Below are 20,398 nucleotides of genomic sequence, written 5' to 3' on the forward strand. Positions count from 1 at the left end.
CCAAAATCTGAAATTTATATGTAGGATACTCTAAAATGAATCACGTACAGTGAACTACTGCAATGAATACTGTGAGGATCACAGAAAACAGAAGGAGTGCATCTGTTCAAAGCTTTTTGCATTGTTAGAGGAGCATTACTGTATTCAGCAAAAACAGAGTGAGTCCCAAACCTCAGTGTTCTATGCTCTCATTAGCTCCAGCTGTTTAGTAAATAGGCTGTCCTTAGTGTGGGAAGCCTGCCTTTTGCAATGTGAGCCAAGCAGAAGATAGCAATCTAACTTGAAGGCAGCCAATTCCATATATATATTAGAGAGAGACAGATAGAGACAGGGAGTTTCTTCTTGGCAGTTACTGATCTTTGCACATGCATGGTCAGACATGTTCAGTCTGTGTCACGCTGGAGCAGATTTATGAGGAAATGCTGGCATTCCCCCCAAGCATTTTCTTTAGTCTTTGAAATTACTTTGTCCAGGTTGGATTTTATTTAATTCTCATCCTACACCAGCTGCAGAGCATGTTACTGGCTTATTGTTGATGTTGGCTTTATCTCTAATACTTCTATGTGTGTGCTGAGTGGTTGCACAATGACAATTGCTAGTTGTGTAGGATTGTGGGAAAAAGTTCTCACGAGACTAAAAGCAGCTGCTTCTGTGAACTGCAGAGGTGAAGCTGTGAAATGAGATTGCTCATCACATTTAAAGAGATCCCTGTTAAAACAAACATAGAAGTAGATTTGAGCATGAATCAAATTCAAGTGCCATAACATTTTGATAGGAGTGGAATTACTTTACTAGATGCAACTTGCCTAAATCATGCATACCAGTTCATGTCAAATACTTCACACTTACTGTGTGACATTTTAAATTAATAATGCCCTTGGGATAGTACACACAAAGTCCTATTTCAATTCATCAGAGATTTACTTGTCCTCATAGTTGTAGACCATAACATAAACAGAAGTACCCTACAGGCTTTCAAAACAATGATCTACTTAAACCAGTTTCACTACTGCTTTTAGTAAGCAAAATATTTATTGTAATACTACTTTGTGTTCAATCATTTTAGCAGTAAGACAGCTGTATGTATGGTCTTTAAGTATTTTTATACTTGGTATGTACAAACTTCCCATCTGTTCTAAGTTATTTGCTGCTTCTAGTTTACTTACTATCAAATAAAACCTTTTCCTTCTATGTGGCTTTTCTGGACTCAGATTTAAATATGACTATTTGTGAAACTATGTACATGTATCTAATCTGTGAGCATACTCAGATACAAGCACTCACTTAAATGACTGATAACAGCTCTCCTATTTCTGCAAACTATACAGGAAAAAAGTGTAATTTTGTGCTAAAATATTTATGAAACTAAGTAGATGCCCATTACATTATGCATTTCACATTGTATGTGGTTGTAATGAGGTACAAACAAACATTGCATATTTTAATATTAAATATTTACACTCACAATGAAGTAATTTCCATATTCTACTGCATTTTAAAATTTCATTATAATACATTAATGTAATTTTGAAATAATTGCCCAAATTATTGAGTAGTAGGCAGTACAATATGCGAGTGACCAACATACTTGTACTGACTGTGAATGAGCTTCAGGTGATGGTTCCAAAGTATTCAAGAAAAGTCTACCCATGGCTGGATCACCTAACAACATAAATTTAGCTAGGTCATGTGTTCTTACACAACTGTATCTCAAACCTCTTTGTTCAATTAGCAGAGGCTGGTCATAGAAACTAAATATATTTCTATCAGAATTCCATAGGACAAAGCTCCTTTGTGCAGTGACCACACACAGAAAGAGAAGTTGCATGTAGAGTTGAAGCAGGGGGAGCTGAGCTGGCTGTACTGGGAGGAATTCTCAACATGAATAGAATTTAATTACTATCCATGCTACTACCATCCGAGTCTTTTAGAAGGATTGGTGGCAGTCAGAAAAGATGCAAATGCCTGGAGGGACAAAAACAATGGAAAAAGCACAGAATGAGGAAGGTAATGTATTTTCAGGTCTGTGCTGAACATACATGACATAGCAGTGGCCATCACAGCAGTTATATTGAGCTGTGAGGAGATTGCTGTGATTTGGAGGCTGGGAATCATCAGCTGCATTATGGCACTGTTAATCACTGTGGAGAATGCAAACAGCTTGTTTGGGGAAGAAAATGTGAAAATGTGAGCAGCAATTTATTAGTACCCAGCAAGACTCTCCTTGCTCATTGAAGGTACAATTTCCAGTGTGTTTCTACAGTTTCCCAGACAGAAATCCATGATATATTTTGAGTAAGTATCAAGACTGCTTCATAATAGCAGAAGGTCATGTCTACTCATTCCTGGAATGACAGGAAGGTGAAGGAGTTGTTTCTATACAAGGCACGTGTGGATATGTTGAATCATGGGGGAAAGTGATGAGTATGTAGACAGCAGAGAAGCCCACTATTCTGGGAAATATCTAAAGAGATGGTACTTTGCTCTCTTGAGCTAAAATTCAACCACTTCTGACACATAATGCTTTGACTTATTGTGATGAGGAAACAGAAAGGGCAAGTTTTTCTGCACAGCTTCTTTGAACCACCAGTTGTGACTAGAATCAATGATGACTAGGTCAGGGTGTGCTTTTACATTCTTGTTCTCAGAAGGGAGCTGTGTGGTTTTTGTGGTAACCAAAGAAGGGAAAAGTCTCAAAAAAAGACCCAAGAGAGGCAGATGGCTCAATCTCCACTGAGGCAGAGCATGTCAATAAAGTGTGGCCAGTGCACCCACATGGTTTATGCTGAGGTCAAAGGCAAAAAGAGAAGGAGGCCACAAGTTTTGGAATACTTGAACAAATGAATATCTGAGGCAAAGAGCAACAAAAGAGTTGAGTGAATGACCTGCCAACATCGTTCTGAAAGAGGACAGGGTAGACACCATGAGGACATCAGCTAACAACACACCTGAGCACAAAAGTGGGGAAGACAAGTAGTTACAAAAAGAAAAGTCAGAGGTAACTATGAAAAGTTCAATTAGGCACAGAATAGCAGAACCACAGACAGAAAGTTTACATGTAGCTATCCAACAAATTAATAGAGAATCCCTTAGAGTAAATTTGTACTGGAAGTTTGAGTTTACACTGACTTAGTGCTTTGAATTACTAGACCATGGTGTTTTTGATTTGGTACTAGATAGCCTAAAATTTGAATTACCCTTTTATAGCCCACAGCATAGGGAATGTGCTCATCATGTTCTTCTGACAATTACAAGGCAGTTTAGAAAAGGAAGTTTATACAATAATACTGATTTGTGAGTATTCTTTTCTAGCTGATTTAAGTTATTACTCTTTCCAGTAACCTGTTTACGAATAATTATCTTTGCTTTAATGCATTGTTTCACATAACCTATGTCAGCAGATTATTCTAAGGCTTTTGAGAAAGGAATTACAAAAATAAGATGTTCTCTTCAACTTAAAAATATTGATAAAGGGTATAGCTAAACAGGTAAAATGTACACAAGACTCAGCCACCCACTTCACCATAAGCATTATCTGAATTTAAAACTCCCTTACAACTACTTGTTACAGATCAGCTATTCAACAATTTCTCAGGTGGCTTCATTTATAACAAGGCTCGGCAGCAGCAGTTCCTATTTATTTCAGTAGGAGTTGTGTAATTCAACAGCATGGATGATTGGGCAAGCAATATTTTAAAATGGCCACTGCTAGCTCCTTCATGCACTCTTCTATTTTCCTTAGGCAATATTATTATTAAGCAAAGATGATCAGAAACTTATAAGAAAACTTCTGTTATCCATTTAGGTCCTTCAATGCAGTGGTACTTCTGGCTGTTATTGAATGTTTCTCTCCCAGATACCAAACAGCTGTCCTTCATGATTTTTTTCAATAGTGGTGTTTCTGCTTAGCATTTATTAGGAGAATGAGTAAATAAAGCACCAAATGCAACACATTAAATATGATATTATGTTTAGGTTATGGTCTCCTGTTCTATTTTTACCCAACTAACATTGCTTATATTCTCTTTCCATCATGTACCTTACATTGCTCCAATCAGCTCTGTAGATTCTTCATGCTCCTTAGTGCACTCCTATTTTTTTTTAGAGAAATGTAAGAACACATTACCTCAGTTTTCAGATGAAGTAAAATCATCCAGATCAGTGGTTCTTATACGCCTCTTGCTCACTATGACTGCAGCCACTGCTGGTAGAAAGAAGTAGCAGAAATCACAGAGCCAACAGCTTTTAGTAATGGCCAGGACAATGTGTTTGACTGCTTAGGCATCATTTAGCCAGGACTTTGCTATGCCATAATTTTGTTTGAGTCTGGGAATTTCAGTCTAATTCTTCAGTCCAGCATGGTTTCCAAAAGCATCTTTCCATTTCTAAGCACCTCAGAAAGCTGCATCCTGATCACAGCATTTCTTTCTTTGATTTAGGATTCCTGGCTGTCACCTGTGAAGAAGGAAAATAGTTTTTTGAATGGCATTGAATATACGTACTTTAGCAATTTGTGAATTCACTTTAATGTTCTAAAATAAAGGTTTTCTTCTACAGGATGTGTTAAAAATAATTGCTTTGATATACATATACCTGTGGGGGTTTTTAACCCAAACAATATGGACACTGTAGTCCTCATCATTTTATACATTTCTTATTGAAATCTACTATGGATTTAACTTGCAGAACAGTAAAGAAAAATGTTTTTCATCAATGAAGTTATTTTAAAGTATTTCTTCATTTCTTGCAAACTATGAAGCAAAGGTATTGTATGTTTTATCTTACTGACAAACCTAAGTGTCAAAAAAGGCAGACATATCTATTTTTGCAACAAATCTGTTAACTGTTATACTATAATCACATTCCTCATTTTTTAAAAATAATTTTGCAAGGAACAATTTAGTGATACCCTGTGTTCCTTGATAACAACTAGGGAGAATACATTTCCTGTACTGTGCCTCATAGTCAGCTCATAGCAAAGTTTTTACCATCATGCTATAGAACTGTAATAACAACTCACCTTCCTTTTCATTTAGTTGGCTTTTACTGAGCTTTTTTTATTCCACATATGCTCCTCTGCTGAAAGCTTTTATTGCAGAAAACCTTTGAAGAGTGGGAAGCTCTGAAGCTCTTGAAATTTATCTGAAAGTAGTGTGGCTCCTTTTACCTTGGTTTTTACTGCTGCTCACATTCTTCGATTTCCATGTAATAATTGCAATGAATTTGTCAGGTTTTCATGAAAAGGCAATACACATTACCCAACAATTTCAACATAGTATCAGTTTCCATCCCATTCAACATTTTCCTTCCTCTAATGTGTCTTAAATTAGAAAATGGGGTTTATGTATCAATGTATTTTCTAGCAGGTTTTAAAACTATTTGACACTAACTGTGTCAGAATTCCATTTACTTTGGAACCAGTACTAACGTTAGTTCTTTGGAAAAGACAGATGTATTATTACAGATTCTTTTACGTTCCTGTACCCTTTGAGACATGTTGGACACACTACTGAAACATGACATTTTTCTGCTGAGTTCATTTCTCTTGTGACTCATGATAAGAAGCATGGAAGCTCCTTTTTTACTCTTCATCTTACAGTTAGCTTATTAAAAAGTCACTTGTTAATTCTCATGCATGAGAATTCCACTGGTTTGCTAACCTGTTTTTTTTTCAATTGCTCATTATTTTCTATCATTTCTCCCAAAGTATGTTGGACTCTGGGACACAGATAATGATGATGCAAGAGAGCACATTGGCATAAAAGCTAAAAGCACAATGAAATTACCTGAAGTCACAGAATAGATAAAGTTTAAGAGATCAATTGTGTACATGTGGTTCTTTGCACCATTTGATTCTCAAATCATAGCTTTCCTCAGCTTCCTAATCAAACAGTCCATTCTCCCAAATAATTAAAGGTACTAGTTTTGAGTTGCTGTGCAGAATTGAAGAGAATTCAGAGCAAACAATGCTTTCTTTCCTGATAGCTGTTGAAGTACAGCAAAGCCAGAGCCACACCAACTCTCTGATAAAAGACAGAGCACAGTCACAGGCCATAGAGCAGGAACATTAACCAACCCATGGGAACGTAGCACAAGCTGCAGCACTCACACATAACCCATGGAACATGCTTCAGCTCTGAGCTGCTTCACCAAACCAGCATGACTGCTTTTAGCCACAAAGCCAAACATCTCCTCAGCCAGCACAGCACACAGCACTCCCAAGCTGCCCAGTCCAAGACAGAGAGGAGTGTACAAGAGAAACACAGCACTCCCACGCCTTCCTCCAGCTCCTGCCTAATGCTTAAATCTGCCCTAATTTGTGATCACTTTCTGTGTTTCACAAACAGCGAGATTGCAGTGCCTGTCATCCCACCCCTGACCTATGCTACTCCCATGCTGTACATGGTGGGACATCCCACGATCCCTAAGGCTGATGCTCCTCCAGGGTTGTTAACTATGCCATGGGCATGGTGGCTTAACAGGTTCTGTAACAGACTAGCAGGGACATGCAAATAAAATAGGTGAAACTACTTTTTCAATTCCCTCAAAATAATTAGCATATTAATGGGGTGAATGCTGTGCTTTGCATTCCTACTCCAACAGGTCTTTGCACATTCATAAAAAGCAATAGTTAATCTTTCAAAAAGACATGAAATAAAAATATTATTCTCAATTCAGTATTTGTTTGGGTTATTCTCTGGAGTTAAATTGAATATAAACAGCATTCATAACCTTACAAGAGATACCTGTAGCACAGCAAGCAAACTAAATGTATAGTCATTCATTCAGTTCTTTGAATTTCCACGGCAATTCCTTCAGTTGTCCTTCTGTAATGTTTCTGTGAGGTGTGGAGAAAACCTTCCCATTAAGCAAAATCTGCTTATTTAATTTGGTCAGGAGTCTTGTTGTCCTTTTGAACTATATGCATAAACATACCAAAACACAAGGTTGTAATGTTGGTCCTAAAACTCTTCCCTTAAAATGGCTGTTCCTTCACTTCCCCCTGCTTTGAGGGCCCTACAACACCTCCATCACCTCTCTGGCTCCTGGATGACAGTGGGTCTCACAATGATGTGAGGAAATGTCCACATTACCAGGATTGCAGCTTGCCTATGTTGCTACTCTTGGTGGGCAGTAGACTTGCTGGGAACCAGAACAAGACTGGGAACATAGGAGGATACCAGTGAGGGATGCACTACTGGAATGATAGGGTCTGAGGCTTCAGTTGTCCTATGAATATGCCCCAGGGAGAGGGGCGACACAGTTACACAAAACAAAAAGCAGGTAGGAAATAAAATTATAAAAGTGACGAACAAAATCTTCCAACAATGAAGACTGTGGTTGATTTAGAGGACCACATTCAAAGAACTCCCTCAGCAGACCATGCTACTGTCATCTTCACAGCTTCTCCCACTGCCCAGCAGAAAGGGAACAGCAGCTGTTAGCACTAGGGAACATATGGAGGCTGCAAGGGGTTGGGGTACCAGCCTGTGACACACCAGGGAAGAGAGAAAAGGACAGAACCCAGGGATAGTGCAGAAGTCTCCAGATCTTACCTATGAGTCACTGGGAAGTTGCCTTGATTGCCACTGCAGACACTGCTTCAAAGGAGAAAAATTACTTATTTAGAAAAAGGGAAATTTGAAAGGGCTTTTAAGAGTGAAGACAACAGTGAGGGTTATCCCAGGAGACAGCTGATATCACACATTGAACAAAGGAATCTTCCAAAAGATGGACAAGGCATCTGCTTATGCCTCACTGTAGAGTCTCTCCACCTCACCACTAAAAAGGTAATGCTAATATGTAATGCTAGTCCTGGTTTTCTCATTCTCATCTGTGTCAAATGCAAAATCCACTGACCAGTTCTGCTCAGTTACTCCTGCTCCACCCACAATTAACACTACATGGCTGGAGTGTCCCTTCTATACAACTTTTCCAATAAAATATTCCTCAGTTATGCATTTAACATTAAATCCTTGGAACAGAATAGGTTCTAGTTGATTTTCCCAGAATTGGTTATCACATGCCAGTAAATCTCATGTTCTTTAGAAATTAATACAATATTTCATTTTTTCCACATCAAAATCTTCCAGTCACTCTTGCACTGTTGCCTCCATTCTCTGTTCACAGATGGATTTTGTATTTTCACTGAATACTTACTTAGAAAATGTTGGATTTCCTCACAATTGGTAATCAGTCCTGTATGTAAAATAAATCAATAGTAGAAAAGGTAAATGTATTCTGGCAAGTGTTTCTTAGCCTGCTTCCTATCATAGATTTTGTTTCTGTGGGCCAGAAATGCATGTAAGGTTTCTGTGTGTTCAGAAAGTTATTCTTATGTTGTGTCTGGTTGAAATCCCATTTCTTCATATCTTTCTGTTACTCAATAAAATTTTTTTTTATCCATAAGCTAGTGTAATATGAATTACTAGCAAGCCTTAAAATGTGACATAACTACAAAATGAAGTTGCAGAATATATAGTTATAGTGCATAGTTAAGAAAAATTGCAATGTCTATTGCACTGAATATGAACTCTGGGGCTTCACCCTTAATAAAAAAAATCAAATGGATTTATATTTTAAAAATAACATTATGAAAGACAGACTTTGAAGTGTAGAGGAAGAATTTATATGACTAATAATGTTGTCAGGGATTGAGACAACTTATAGATACAGATCATGCATGCTACTGACACTTGGGCAAGAACTTCCTAAGGTTCTGTTTTGAAAGGCTCCATGATGATAAAAATTCCTTTCAAAAATATTTGGTGTATTAAAAAAAAGGAAATAATTCGATTTTCTAAACAACCCCCCAAATGATGTAAATTTGACATTAATAAATCAGCGTTGATTTTAACTTTTTTCCATCCTCTAGCGTTAAAATTAAACTCCAGTCTCTAACACTTCCTGTTTGTGTTCCTACATCCTTATTGGGGTGTTTATTTTTTTATTTTGAAAGTTTCAGGGTTTTTTTTTTGGCGGGGGGGGGGGAAGGGGGAAGGAGACTATTTCCTTTTAAACCATTATTGCCAACATTATGGAAATCAGTTAGCATACTCAGGCAGAAACTCCAACCTACACAACCTAACAAAAAAAACAAAACAAAACAAAAAACAACCAAAAAAACCCCCCACAAATCAAAAAGTTTTGGGCATGCTTCATACTAAACCAAACCAGAACAGCTCCACAATTCTTAATGCAGTCCAAAACCAGGCACTTCCTTTTTGGCCAATAAAGTTTTACATCCTTTTTGCCAGTAGTGAACTTTGCTTTTTAATATACCATACATCTTCCTGGCACTTTGGCTAAAAAGTTAGGCTGCAGCCTAACTATGTTATTTTGATTTCTGATATAACACAAGAACAGACACACACACATTCCATTACCTTCCATCCTTCTCTTCACAGTGGTAATAACGCAGAGGCGAGAAGCAAGGCTCTCTCCTTCCATTCTGTACTTCACTGCTGTTTCCATTTGCTCTAAGAGATTGTGACCAACTGTTCCACCTACTTCAGTTCAAGTTTGCTTAAACAAACTTCTTCATTCTCTTACGTCAGCTGGTTTCCTCATGACTGTTTCACAGGGGAGTCTGCACATTGTTATCCAAACTGCTTATCTGAAGCAAGCCCAGCATTTCCTCTTGATTGCAACAGAGCTAAGCTGTTAGCTGATGATTTTTGGTGGGGAAAATATGTTCCCCTGGGACACCAAGGACAATACTGAAGTTCCAAGGATATGAAATAACACTCAGCATTTTGTAATAAAAGGATCAAGTTAACTGACCATACACTGAAACATCACCATCAAAATGCATAGTGAAATCATCTTTCCCCCAGTCTGCAAGACCTCTAATGGGAGACTCAGTCCTTCAAGTCTAAGCAGGTACTCAATGTCACACTGAAATCTCACACCCTTACAGGTAATGTGGACCTAAAGTTCTCGGTTATATGTCATTAAACACACTTTTACAAAAATCAAAGATTCAGATTATACACTGGAACAAAGGAAGGAATTATCTCTAACAAGTGAGATCCTACTCTTAATTTTAGAATTATTTCTATAGCTTAAACTAGTAAGAATAAGGAATATTTAAACCAAGATATTCCTTAAATCCCAGACAGATTTAAAAGAAAAAAAAAAAAACCTCTTCACTAGTCCCAGCAATTTTCTTCTACTGAAACCTGTCAGGGACCTAAATATAAATAAACACACAGTAAAATGTCTCAAACAGGTCAGTCATCAGAAGCTATTTTTGCCAGCACCAGTTCATGTAGTCCATTACATTTCATCATAAAATTTTATTAAGTCTTGGTAATTTTGTTGGTTTCTGAATATCATCAATTTTAATTACCATTGCTTTTTTTTCTCCTGGGTTTGAATATTTTTAATCTATCCCTTTCATCTCCTTTTGTCAAATAAATAAACTTATTTTTGTCATAGTGTATTTACCATACAGCTGCAATTGTATACATAAATTAAAGCAAATTAAAATGTATTTTAAGTCAGATGAGAAAAAAATAAAGCTGCAGAAACTGAAGCAGGCTAATCATAAACAAAGCTAAAGCCTAATTACAAAGCTTACCGTAAAAAAAAAAGCCCCCAAGCCCAAGAATAAGAACAAAAATCTTAAGAATGGAGAAAATCATTGTCTTATTCACAGTCACATTTAAGCCTTTACATATTCCATAATTCCTGTACACCTAAAATACACGTGTTTGACTTTGGCCTGTTAATTGGTTATTCCTAACTTCCACAATATAGGCTGGGAGGTCTCAAAATTCTGCTCCTGAAATTAAGATTTCAATAAAGAAGAAACAGCTTCAATCTACTAAAGATTATTTTTCACTGTAGTCTCCTTTTGCTTGGATTAAATATCCAAGATCAGCATAAAAACCCAAAAATTCTCCCGGATATTACTGCTGTTACTCTTCCCTTTTGCTCATGTTGACAACTATGTGACCATTGATCATATAGGTACACATAATACACATTACATCACTGATTAATGTTTAGAGAGGCCATAAGGTACAAAGCACAAAGCATGCTTGCAACAGTAGTACCACATAAAGAACCTTCAGAACCAGCATCAGGTAAGCTGAACTACTGCCAATAATGCAGAATAAATTACCCTAAAATATTCAAAGTATAGAAAGGATCCAAGTCTATTCCAGCAACTGTGTTCAAGGAAGGCACCTGCCTGCAATTTCCTTCTCAACAATCCATACGATATAAAGCTGAGATACAGAAGTCCCTTCAATATTGACACATTTTTTATGTTGTTGAATTGTACAACACGTGCAAAACTTCAAATTTTGTCCAAACCCAGAGGTTTGAATCTACAATGGAAATTAGAGATTTATTTTAAATAATACCTATATTTAAAAAATATTAAGTTTTGACAAATCCTAAGGAGGTTTGTTACTTCTTAACTAGTATTTCTAGCTTGAGCGACCAAAGGGAAAGAAATGAGGAGTGTAGGTGTGGAGAAGAGGACGGATATCCTGATATCTGCCTGAAACAAACTCTGCCCCTCTTGGAGTTCCTTTGTTTTGGCTTGTTTTGTTTAGAGCTGCAAGAACTCTGCAAATGGGTGTTCCCAGCTTCTGGCAGCCATATGTGCTGCCTTGCCATCTGTTTTCATTCCACTGCACTATGGAGACAAACATACTTTATTTTTAGTGTTCTACATTTCCTGATGTTGCACATAATAAGGATTGTATCTTAAATCCAACCCACTATATGTGAAAAATCTTCCAAGGATAACATATGCATTAAGGAGACAAATTTTCATATAGGATCAGACAAGATAATTTTCACTACTTACTACTCATTGTAAGTTATATAATTTACACTGAAGATTGCTGGTTCCTGCATACCTGTGCTTTGTACCTCTTCTTTCTTTCTACACAGCCTAGAAGGGGCTTTCTTCATATATTTTAAGGATACATCTTCCCAGCAACTTCCTGGGTTGTAGGAAATTACTAAGCATTCAGTGTCAAAACAGGATATGAAGAAATCAACAGCTGGGCGATCAACTCTAGACAGACAACAGTATAACAAACACTTGTTTGAAAGGAAGAATTCTGTGTACAGGCTCCCACATAGTTCTGTTGGAAACCATTCACCCACAAATTAGTTTGCAAGCATTAACTGGGTAGCATAGTATTTATGTAAACTTCAATGGAAAAGATTTCACTGTTACACCTCAGTGCAACCTTGTAGGGCACCTACAGATGGCACAGTGGACAGCCAGTTATTCTTTAAAATGTGCCTGACTGCTTGGATTCTAGTAAACAATGCTGATTCTACCCGTATTAAGCCATAAATTTCTAGGTAACAGTATTTTTAATTTCCCATTTAATCTCCACCTCCTCAAACTTGCAAAAAGTTGAGTAAGCACTGACTTCTATCTACTTGCCCTGATCAACATCTCACCCAGCACAGTACCATAACTTAATAACCATACTTTTTGAGCAGATTGCAGTACAGATCATTCCTCCACCTAATACTGACAATTCATGATACTGTAAGTTAACATTAAACAACTGTGGATGAGGAATTACCTCTGGCTTAAAAAAAAAAAAATTAAAATGTATTAAGAGTGGGCTGAAATGGAGATCAATGGAGAAAATTAGGGCCTCAAAAATGCTTATGTATGAAGATATTCAGTGTTCACTCTTCATAGACTACTCCAAAAGACAACTCAAGGAGTTCCATTTAAATTTTTCCTATTAGCTCTATTCAGCCTGAGTGTTTTACTTATTAATTCTTTCCTAAAATAAGCACTTCTATTCATTGTGTGTGATCTTATAAATACAGAAGTACTTCTTGATTAATTAGACTGGCAAGGCATTTTCCCATCTTTTTAATTCATTCAAACTTTAAAAAAATCGACTTCAATTACTTTACTGTTTTAAGTGAAGTTATCTCCAGCTATTACTCTTCTCCCAGACGTTCTGACCAAAATTATGTGAAAATTATCTTATTACTTTTAAATTTATTTTGCCTTCTGATTCCAAATTATCAGATGCAGCTAAGGAATCCTGTAATTCCTCAAGGTCCTCTATGTAATACACTGCAAAAACAATTTTTGCCTTAAAGCAGTAACTTTTTCAGCCATCAAAATATTAAGTGGAAACGTCTTTGTTGATTGGTGGCACCTGAGTTGTCTTTCTTTTCCTTTTTTTCTTCCAATGTAGAATCCATATTAGCCTGAAATACTTTTTTGTTGGGTTCCCACTCAAAATTTCAGAAAAAGTGTTTAACTGAAACCAAATACAGAAGTAGTTTTAAATGGAGACTGGCAAATTCACTTTGCATTAGTCAAGCACTGACAAACACCCTTCCAGCGTGTAGTCTACCATTCCAGTGTGTACAATACACGACCCTGTCACTGAGTTATTCTGTATTGCAGGGGGGAGAGTCTTCTAATTCCCCATAAACTGTCCATTTACATTCTGAAGTACATAATCTATCACATATTTTTCTGTCACTTCTGAGCTGACATAAGCTACTATTTTTAAGATGCCTGTGTTCACTGTGCTATGCAGTTTTCTAATAAAATCTGAGTAGCTTTATATTTGCTTAGATTTGTTGAAAGGTCAGCAAACATTTATTTCAACATAAATTATTTTTGACAAACACTTCAAATCAATACAGAGGTTGTAAAGGTCAGAAAAAGGAAGAAAAACTTTAAAAACACTGATCTTGAGAACATCATCCTTAATTCTCACTTATTTTAAAATAAAACAATAGTTTGAACTTTGCCTTTTAGTTCTATAATAGAAAATCTCTTGTATAATCCAGGCATGGTCTTCCTCACATTTTGATAAGGACTATCTAATCTGAACAGTCACTCCATGCTTCATTCATAGAACTGCAACATCTGACATCTCCTGGATAGTATTTTTTTTTATATTAACTGAAAATAAATTTAAACACCGCGTTAATTGAACAGAAAAAAATTGTATATACTTTTACATCAAATTTGGGAATAGTACTTAAAGCAAGTCAAGACAATAGCTTAAAAGGATTTCAACCTACATGCCTACCTCTTAAAAGATTTATTAAGCAAATCTGAATTAATATCATTTAAAAAGTAACATATTTTTTCATAGAAAAAACCATGGTGTTCTCAATTTCATATCACAGGCCATGCCAATTTTAGGTATGTAATGAACACTTCTTTCAAAATGAGGTTATTTTCCCATCAACCATCATGCTTCCAAATAGTTCTAGTATTAAACACAGGTTTAATACTTAAGACATCAAACAAAGAAATTTTGAAGCAATCTTGAAATTACCTTAACTTCAGGACTTCTGGATAGTAGATGAAATCAAATTTAAAAAAAAAAAGTCTAAATCCTCTAATATTGTTTAAAATATTTTTAAATCATCACAACCATCTGTTGTAGCTGGAAAATAGAGTTCAAACTGTTTTTCCAAGCAGATTATAAAAACCCAAAAAACCCAGCAAGCCAATCTCAAAACTCCAAATTAGAATCAATTACAATTGCTTTGTGCTTCTATGGTTATGTTTTTCTTCCTATAAATTGTTTCCTTTTCATTGTAAAGTTTAAGAAAAGGGTACTTTATAGTTCAATCCCTTAATTTTGGCATTTGTTTTTATAGTAAAGAGGTTTTCATTGTGATGTTTAAATATTCAATACACGTGCAGTTTCAAGTTGGTTTAATGGAAGCAGTGAAACAGGAAATAAGCTGCCAGCAGGATGAAGAGGAATTGCCAACCAAATCTTCATGTTGTATCCATGGTATAACGTCTTCAAGGAATCCAAAGTACATTTCTGCAGTTCAGATTCTCAGAGGTCAGTGAGTTTTATAATTATCTCCAAGCAATTTTCCCCACATCCTGTTAAGCTCTCTCTAAACAGCTGTGTGTGTTGCCATGCAGCTTCACCATCCCCTCCATTTAGAACTGCTTCCAACATAACTTCCGTTGCTCCAGAAAAATCTGAATAGGAGCAGAGATTTTTATCTGTTGGAGGAAAAGATAATAATTCAGTAAGCCACAGCTCCAAACAACATAGAACAATAGAATGCACATTACAAAGGCTAAGCTGTAATGGATCTTTAAGCATCTCAGTTGCAACTACTCAGATTCATCTGTCCTTCCTAGAAAAACACAAGTATCTTGCATTCACTCTGTGTTCTTGCTTGCCCTGCTCTCTTGCAGGTAGGGTTGTGAATATTAATAAAACTGAGTTTTGTGCCAGCTTTAATTAAATGCACAGTATTTTCTTGACCTTGCTTAGAAATGCTGCTGGAAAAGTAAAGAATATTCATATTATGTTTTTAATGTTTGCACAGTACTTTCTTCATATAAACTATTTATTTCCAGTTACACGTCTGCTACATGATATAATTAATTATTTAAATTCCACACTTACCTCCTATCAAAGCAATTTCTGCTGTAGGAGAGCAAAGTCTCCACTGTATTCTTCCACTCTGAAATGTTTGACTGCTTGTCCTAACTGAAATGTTATCTATTTTTAGACCAACTGACTTGCACTCAAACTTCCAGCTGATGGAAGCAGAGGATGACCCTTCTTTTCGGGCTAAATAAACCTACATGGAAAGAAGACACAACCAGCATGTCAAAAACTGAGATGACCAACACACATCAAACTGATCCTCATAAAAAGGACATAAAAATCATAAGATAACACACTTTCATACTTTGTCAAGCCCCTAAACCTTTAAAACTGTACAAAGTGCCTCTTTCTTCACCCTCAAGTATATTCCACAGTTAGGTGATTGCACATGTACACAAACCCTCACTAGGGAATACTAAACTATTTCAACATCCACAGTAAAGTTCAAGCCACAAAACAACACAAGCTTATAGTTTTTTAAAGAAAGAAAAGTAGAGGTCTGTTTAAAAGCACAGAACACTTCAGTGTTCAGTATTGTTGATGAAAAGAACTGTGCAATCAGTAGATTCTTCAGCTGTGGCTGCACACTGCTCCTCCTAGGACTTGGTGTGCCTCAGCAAAAGCAAATCATACATTCCAGCCATTTCTAAATCCCATACTAACATTATTTGAACTGCTACAACTTGACATAATTAAATTAAGTCCCAATGCTGTTCTGAGCTTCACCTGGTTGAACAGTCACACACATATTAACATTCATTAAAGTTACTATGAGCCCTCTCAAGAATTTGGTCACAAGTGCATGACAGTTCTTTCAAGTCCAACATCTATCACCAACAAAACTAAACAACAGACACTACAGAGTCCAAACTACTGTGATCCTATTGGAATCCTAAATTAATAAAAATTTTGCCATGTCCAAGCTTCTGATTAGTATCATTAAGAAAGAACAACCCAGAATAAAACTATAATAAAACACAGTAGTTTGTTTTACTAAAGATCCCATCCTAATATAGAAATGTAACCGATAGACAATTAAACAGAATTTTAGTGTTACTATTTTCATGTTGAAGAAAGCTCAAAACCCCCAAATGTGTGAGGTCTTACACTAAGGATCACCTATGAAAATGCAATGATTTAAGCTGTTTTCATGTGAATGTAATCTTAACGTTCATTCTTTTGTGTATTTTTGACTTTCCTCTAACTTTAAGCTTGGTTGTTTTGTTTCTGGTATTACCTGAATGTCTGAATTCAGAGGAAATAAACCTAACCAAACAACCAACCATCTTATTCACACTCTCCTCCACTGCAGCAATTCTTCTGGAAAACAAGCCTTTTAAAAATCTACAGGTTCTTACACTATCATTATCACCTACTGTGGTCTGCATGTTTGAGTCCTGGATACCAGGTTATCTCTGGGTAATCTAACTGAATTTGTGGTTTGTATCTGTTTGCATTGTGTAACATAAAACCAAGAGGTTCCTTCCTGTTACTCCTGGTCTAATACTTACAGATACATTTTCTGTAGCTTTTAGATTCAAATGCCTTTCCATTCATGACATAATAAATGTTAACCAAGTATTTCTGTAAAGGTTCCTTTGGCTTTTAAGTTCTTGGACAGCTGCTGATCAAACTCCAAAGCAGCAGCTTTTACAAAAACAACAGGCAAATCCCAATTAATGCTTCCCTCTGCTGTTATCTCCCATTATACAAACAATACCCAATGAAAAGTAATTTTAAATTCTTTGATTCTTACACACTTTCTGCAGCATGCAATTCCTGCAGAACTAACATGCCTTATCCACAAGCCTGAGAGAGACCTAAGCTGTCACTCCTCTAATTTCTCAACACCATCATCTCATTCTTTTGAGGTGTTATTGAATACAATTCTTTTTGCCTGATCTTATAGATCAGTCCCAGCCTGTCTTAACTGATTAGTAAAGCTGAGAAAAATTGTAGTTTCAGTGCAGGGACAGCATGTTTCCTGCAAAAGTGAGGATAACTGATCAATGCAGAATTGAAAACATAATGTGCTATCAGATTTTTAGCAGATCCTGGGGAAGCAGAGAACATCTGTCCCTAACTCTGAGCTTTGTTGCTTTTCTTTTACATTAAGTCTACCCTGCTGTGACATCTTTCATACTATTCTCCCATTTTTTCACTTAGTCTTTCTCTTTAGTGCAACATAGCCTCTTCAAGTTATTCCCCCTCTGCATTTTGCAAGTCAGTTATGTAAAGACACAGGAAAGAAAATCTCAAAAGGCAGATACATACTTAGCTCCATTTTCATCAATGGGAAGCTAGAAGAACATTTGATCAGATACCCTCCACACTAGTCATATGGCAGAGGAAAAAAGCAGTAATATGCTCTAGTCCCTGAAAAGAATGTTCAGCTCCACAGTGGCTCCACAGTGGCTTCTGTTGTGGGAAAAGCTGTTTGCTATTACATGACCCCTTCTCACTTCACAGGTAGCAGTTCTCTTCTTAGATTTAGAATCTATGACTCTTGTGCTGCTCAGTCCCGACACTTGGGAAGGATTCTGGGCAGGGTATACAATATTCTGGAAAACTGACAGGTTTTTGACTTCTTGCAGATGGAATTTATTATTTAGGATGACAACTTCCTCCTTTGGCTGCATATCAAAGAGATATGACATACTATAAAACTATTCTTAAAAATAACAAATACCCTTTTTTATTTAGAGAGAAATACTGCTTCTCAATAAAACAGCATTTCCCAAAAGTCTAAGAAGGAAGCCATTTTTTAAAATCTGACATTCTGGCAAGGGTTTTACCTACCTGCAGAGAATTCAATCATCCTTTCTGAAAGACAAGTTAAATTTATTTCTAATTTCTTGTACCATCTGGCAATCTTACTGAATCTTAACAACAGCATTTACTAACATCAGCTAAATTCTACAGGCACCAAGAGAGATTTTGAATCCAAACATTGGCAAGGTTTTTCTGTTTTACTGGTGTTATCATAATTCTACTGTACATTATAGGCTTTTAATAATTGCTATTCTTACCATTTTCCAATCTGTTTCAACCTTTCTCCAAATAGATTCTGCCTTCCAAACACCTGCTTCCCAGCCATTTATTTTTTCATTGTTATTGGAAATCCGTGTATAACTATCATCTATTACATTGTAGCTGAGATGGAACAATTTAGATGTCTTCTCCTTTTCAGAGGGAATAAAAACAACTTCTTTTCTTTTCTGAAAAAGCCAAAAAATACAAGTACCTTCATTCCCCAGTGCCTAGATTCCCCCAAGACTATGTTACTTTTAAAGAGTATGTCATGGTTTTGCAATTCAGTTTTGCTGCCAAGTGAAAAAAAAGAAAATGTCCTTTTTAAGAGAGGTCACGCACAAAACCATTTCTGCAGAAAAAATGTTTTAAACCAGTTTCCTAGAGTACATGTGCAACTTTTCCAGAGGGGAGGAGTAATTTTATCTTTTAAATTTTCATGTAATTACTCTTGGAAGTAAGTTTTAAACAAGCTAACATGAAATAGCATCATTTGAGTAATTAGAGTTTCAGAACAGAAAAATTTTATGTTGAGTACATTGCTTGTACAATTAATAAGGAAATGGTTATTTTCAATAGCAAACCTGTGACTACCACATACAGGCACTTGTGCATGCCAATTTACAAATCAGCTTCAAAAAACAAAGTATAAACTTTGTAACTTGACAGTATTACTTTTTTTAAGTCATTGGTCTTAGGAGTTTCAGAAATAAAGTATCAAAACAATAGAGAAGTGCAATAAACTATTAGTTTCTCAAACTCAGACAATCCCAAGAAACACATTAATTTCACTTAACTGTTTCTGTTTAGGACAGTTAGACACTTCACATGATGGGATTGCTACAAAATTGAGACCACACCTTTGCATCCTGACTCAAGCTAAATATTACGGTTTTGGGGAACTGTATCTTTGCATAAAATAAATAAAATCAAACCTAGTTTTAGGAAGCAGTAAAAAAATACTGATGTGAAAATCAAGTTTATTGTTTAAGAGATGGCTTAATTTACACAATTGTAATTGCTCTTATATTGATTTATTAACAAAAACAGTTGGACAAAACCTACTATTAAAACCTGGAACTAACTAATAATACAAATACAGAAATGTTTACAGCTTTCCTAATTTTTTTTCAATTAACTTTCTAGTTCTGTCAAACTAGCTAAACGAAAAAAACTATTTTTGCCCTTTAAGAAGAAACACTTTATATCAAGGAATCCCAAACATTATTAGAATCAATGGAACACTATCAATTCTCAAAAATTATTTGTGGATCTCTACTGAATTCATGTCAAACTTTTGTCTAATGTTTTTGCAAGATTAATTTGTTTGAGCTGAATCTGACTACCTATGATGAAGTGTCATTTTTTATATACCATAATCACAAAGCCTTAGTTAGCTACCTCTAAGATGGTCATCAATGAAAAAGTTAAATACCTGTGGACCAATTTCACCTCTGGCAACTCGCCAAGCCATGGAGCCTGATGTCCTTCCACCATATTCTCCAGGTTTAGGTGTTTTAGGAGAAATAAACTCAACAAGCTCCACAATAGTCCTTTCCAGGAGCTCTCTTCTTCTATTTTCTGACAAAGACTTTTGTCTCTGAATAAAGAAAACATTCAGAAAAAAATGGCATTTGTAATTCTGCTCTAGAGCGACACCAACAGGGAAAAATGGAATTGAAAAAACTAAATTAACATTTGAAGTCTAAACTGACTGTTAGAAACATTAATCTTATACCACAGACACAAATATAAATCAGTCATAAGAGAAGTAATGTGACAGCAGTGTGTTCTCCAGGAACTTGCAGGCACTCCGTGGAATTCTTTTTAAATAATGTTTATGGTTTGTTTTTAATACATTTACTTGGATGATAAAATACTTCCATAACAGCTTTTATAGCCATTCATATGAATACTGTACCATAGTTGATCTCAACATTATTTGGAGGAAAGAAAAGACAAGAATCATTTGTGGT

At 36.0% G+C, this 20,398-nt stretch overlaps 1 protein-coding gene across 3 annotated transcripts in view; it reads right to left on the minus strand.

The window, feature by feature from the left end:
- NGLY1 (N-glycanase 1) overlaps positions 1 to 20,398 on the minus strand; it is a 36,728-nt gene continuing 16,330 nt past the window's right edge. The window contains exons 9-15 of one of the 3 annotated variants that reach the window (XM_079299654.1): positions 19,858 to 20,022; positions 18,422 to 18,610; positions 15,408 to 15,585; positions 9,387 to 14,995; positions 8,157 to 8,199; positions 4,127 to 7,598; positions 1 to 708 (exon numbers count right to left, since the gene is read on the minus strand). In XM_079299654.1, coding sequence (XP_079155780.1) covers positions 14,820 to 14,995; positions 15,408 to 15,585; positions 18,422 to 18,610; positions 19,858 to 20,022 — 708 coding nt within the window. In that variant the 3' untranslated portion in view covers positions 1 to 708; positions 4,127 to 7,598; positions 8,157 to 8,199; positions 9,387 to 14,819. Of the gene's footprint in view, positions 709 to 4,126; positions 7,599 to 8,156; positions 8,200 to 9,386; positions 14,996 to 15,407; positions 15,586 to 18,421; positions 18,611 to 19,857; positions 20,023 to 20,398 lie in introns of those variants that run through there. The other 2 variants (XM_079299656.1, XM_079299655.1) reach the window with 2 other exon arrangements.

Source organism: Erithacus rubecula (assembly GCF_903797595.1).
Source record: "Erithacus rubecula genome assembly, chromosome: 3".
In the NCBI taxonomy this organism is placed as follows: Eukaryota; Metazoa; Chordata; class Aves; order Passeriformes; family Muscicapidae; genus Erithacus; species Erithacus rubecula.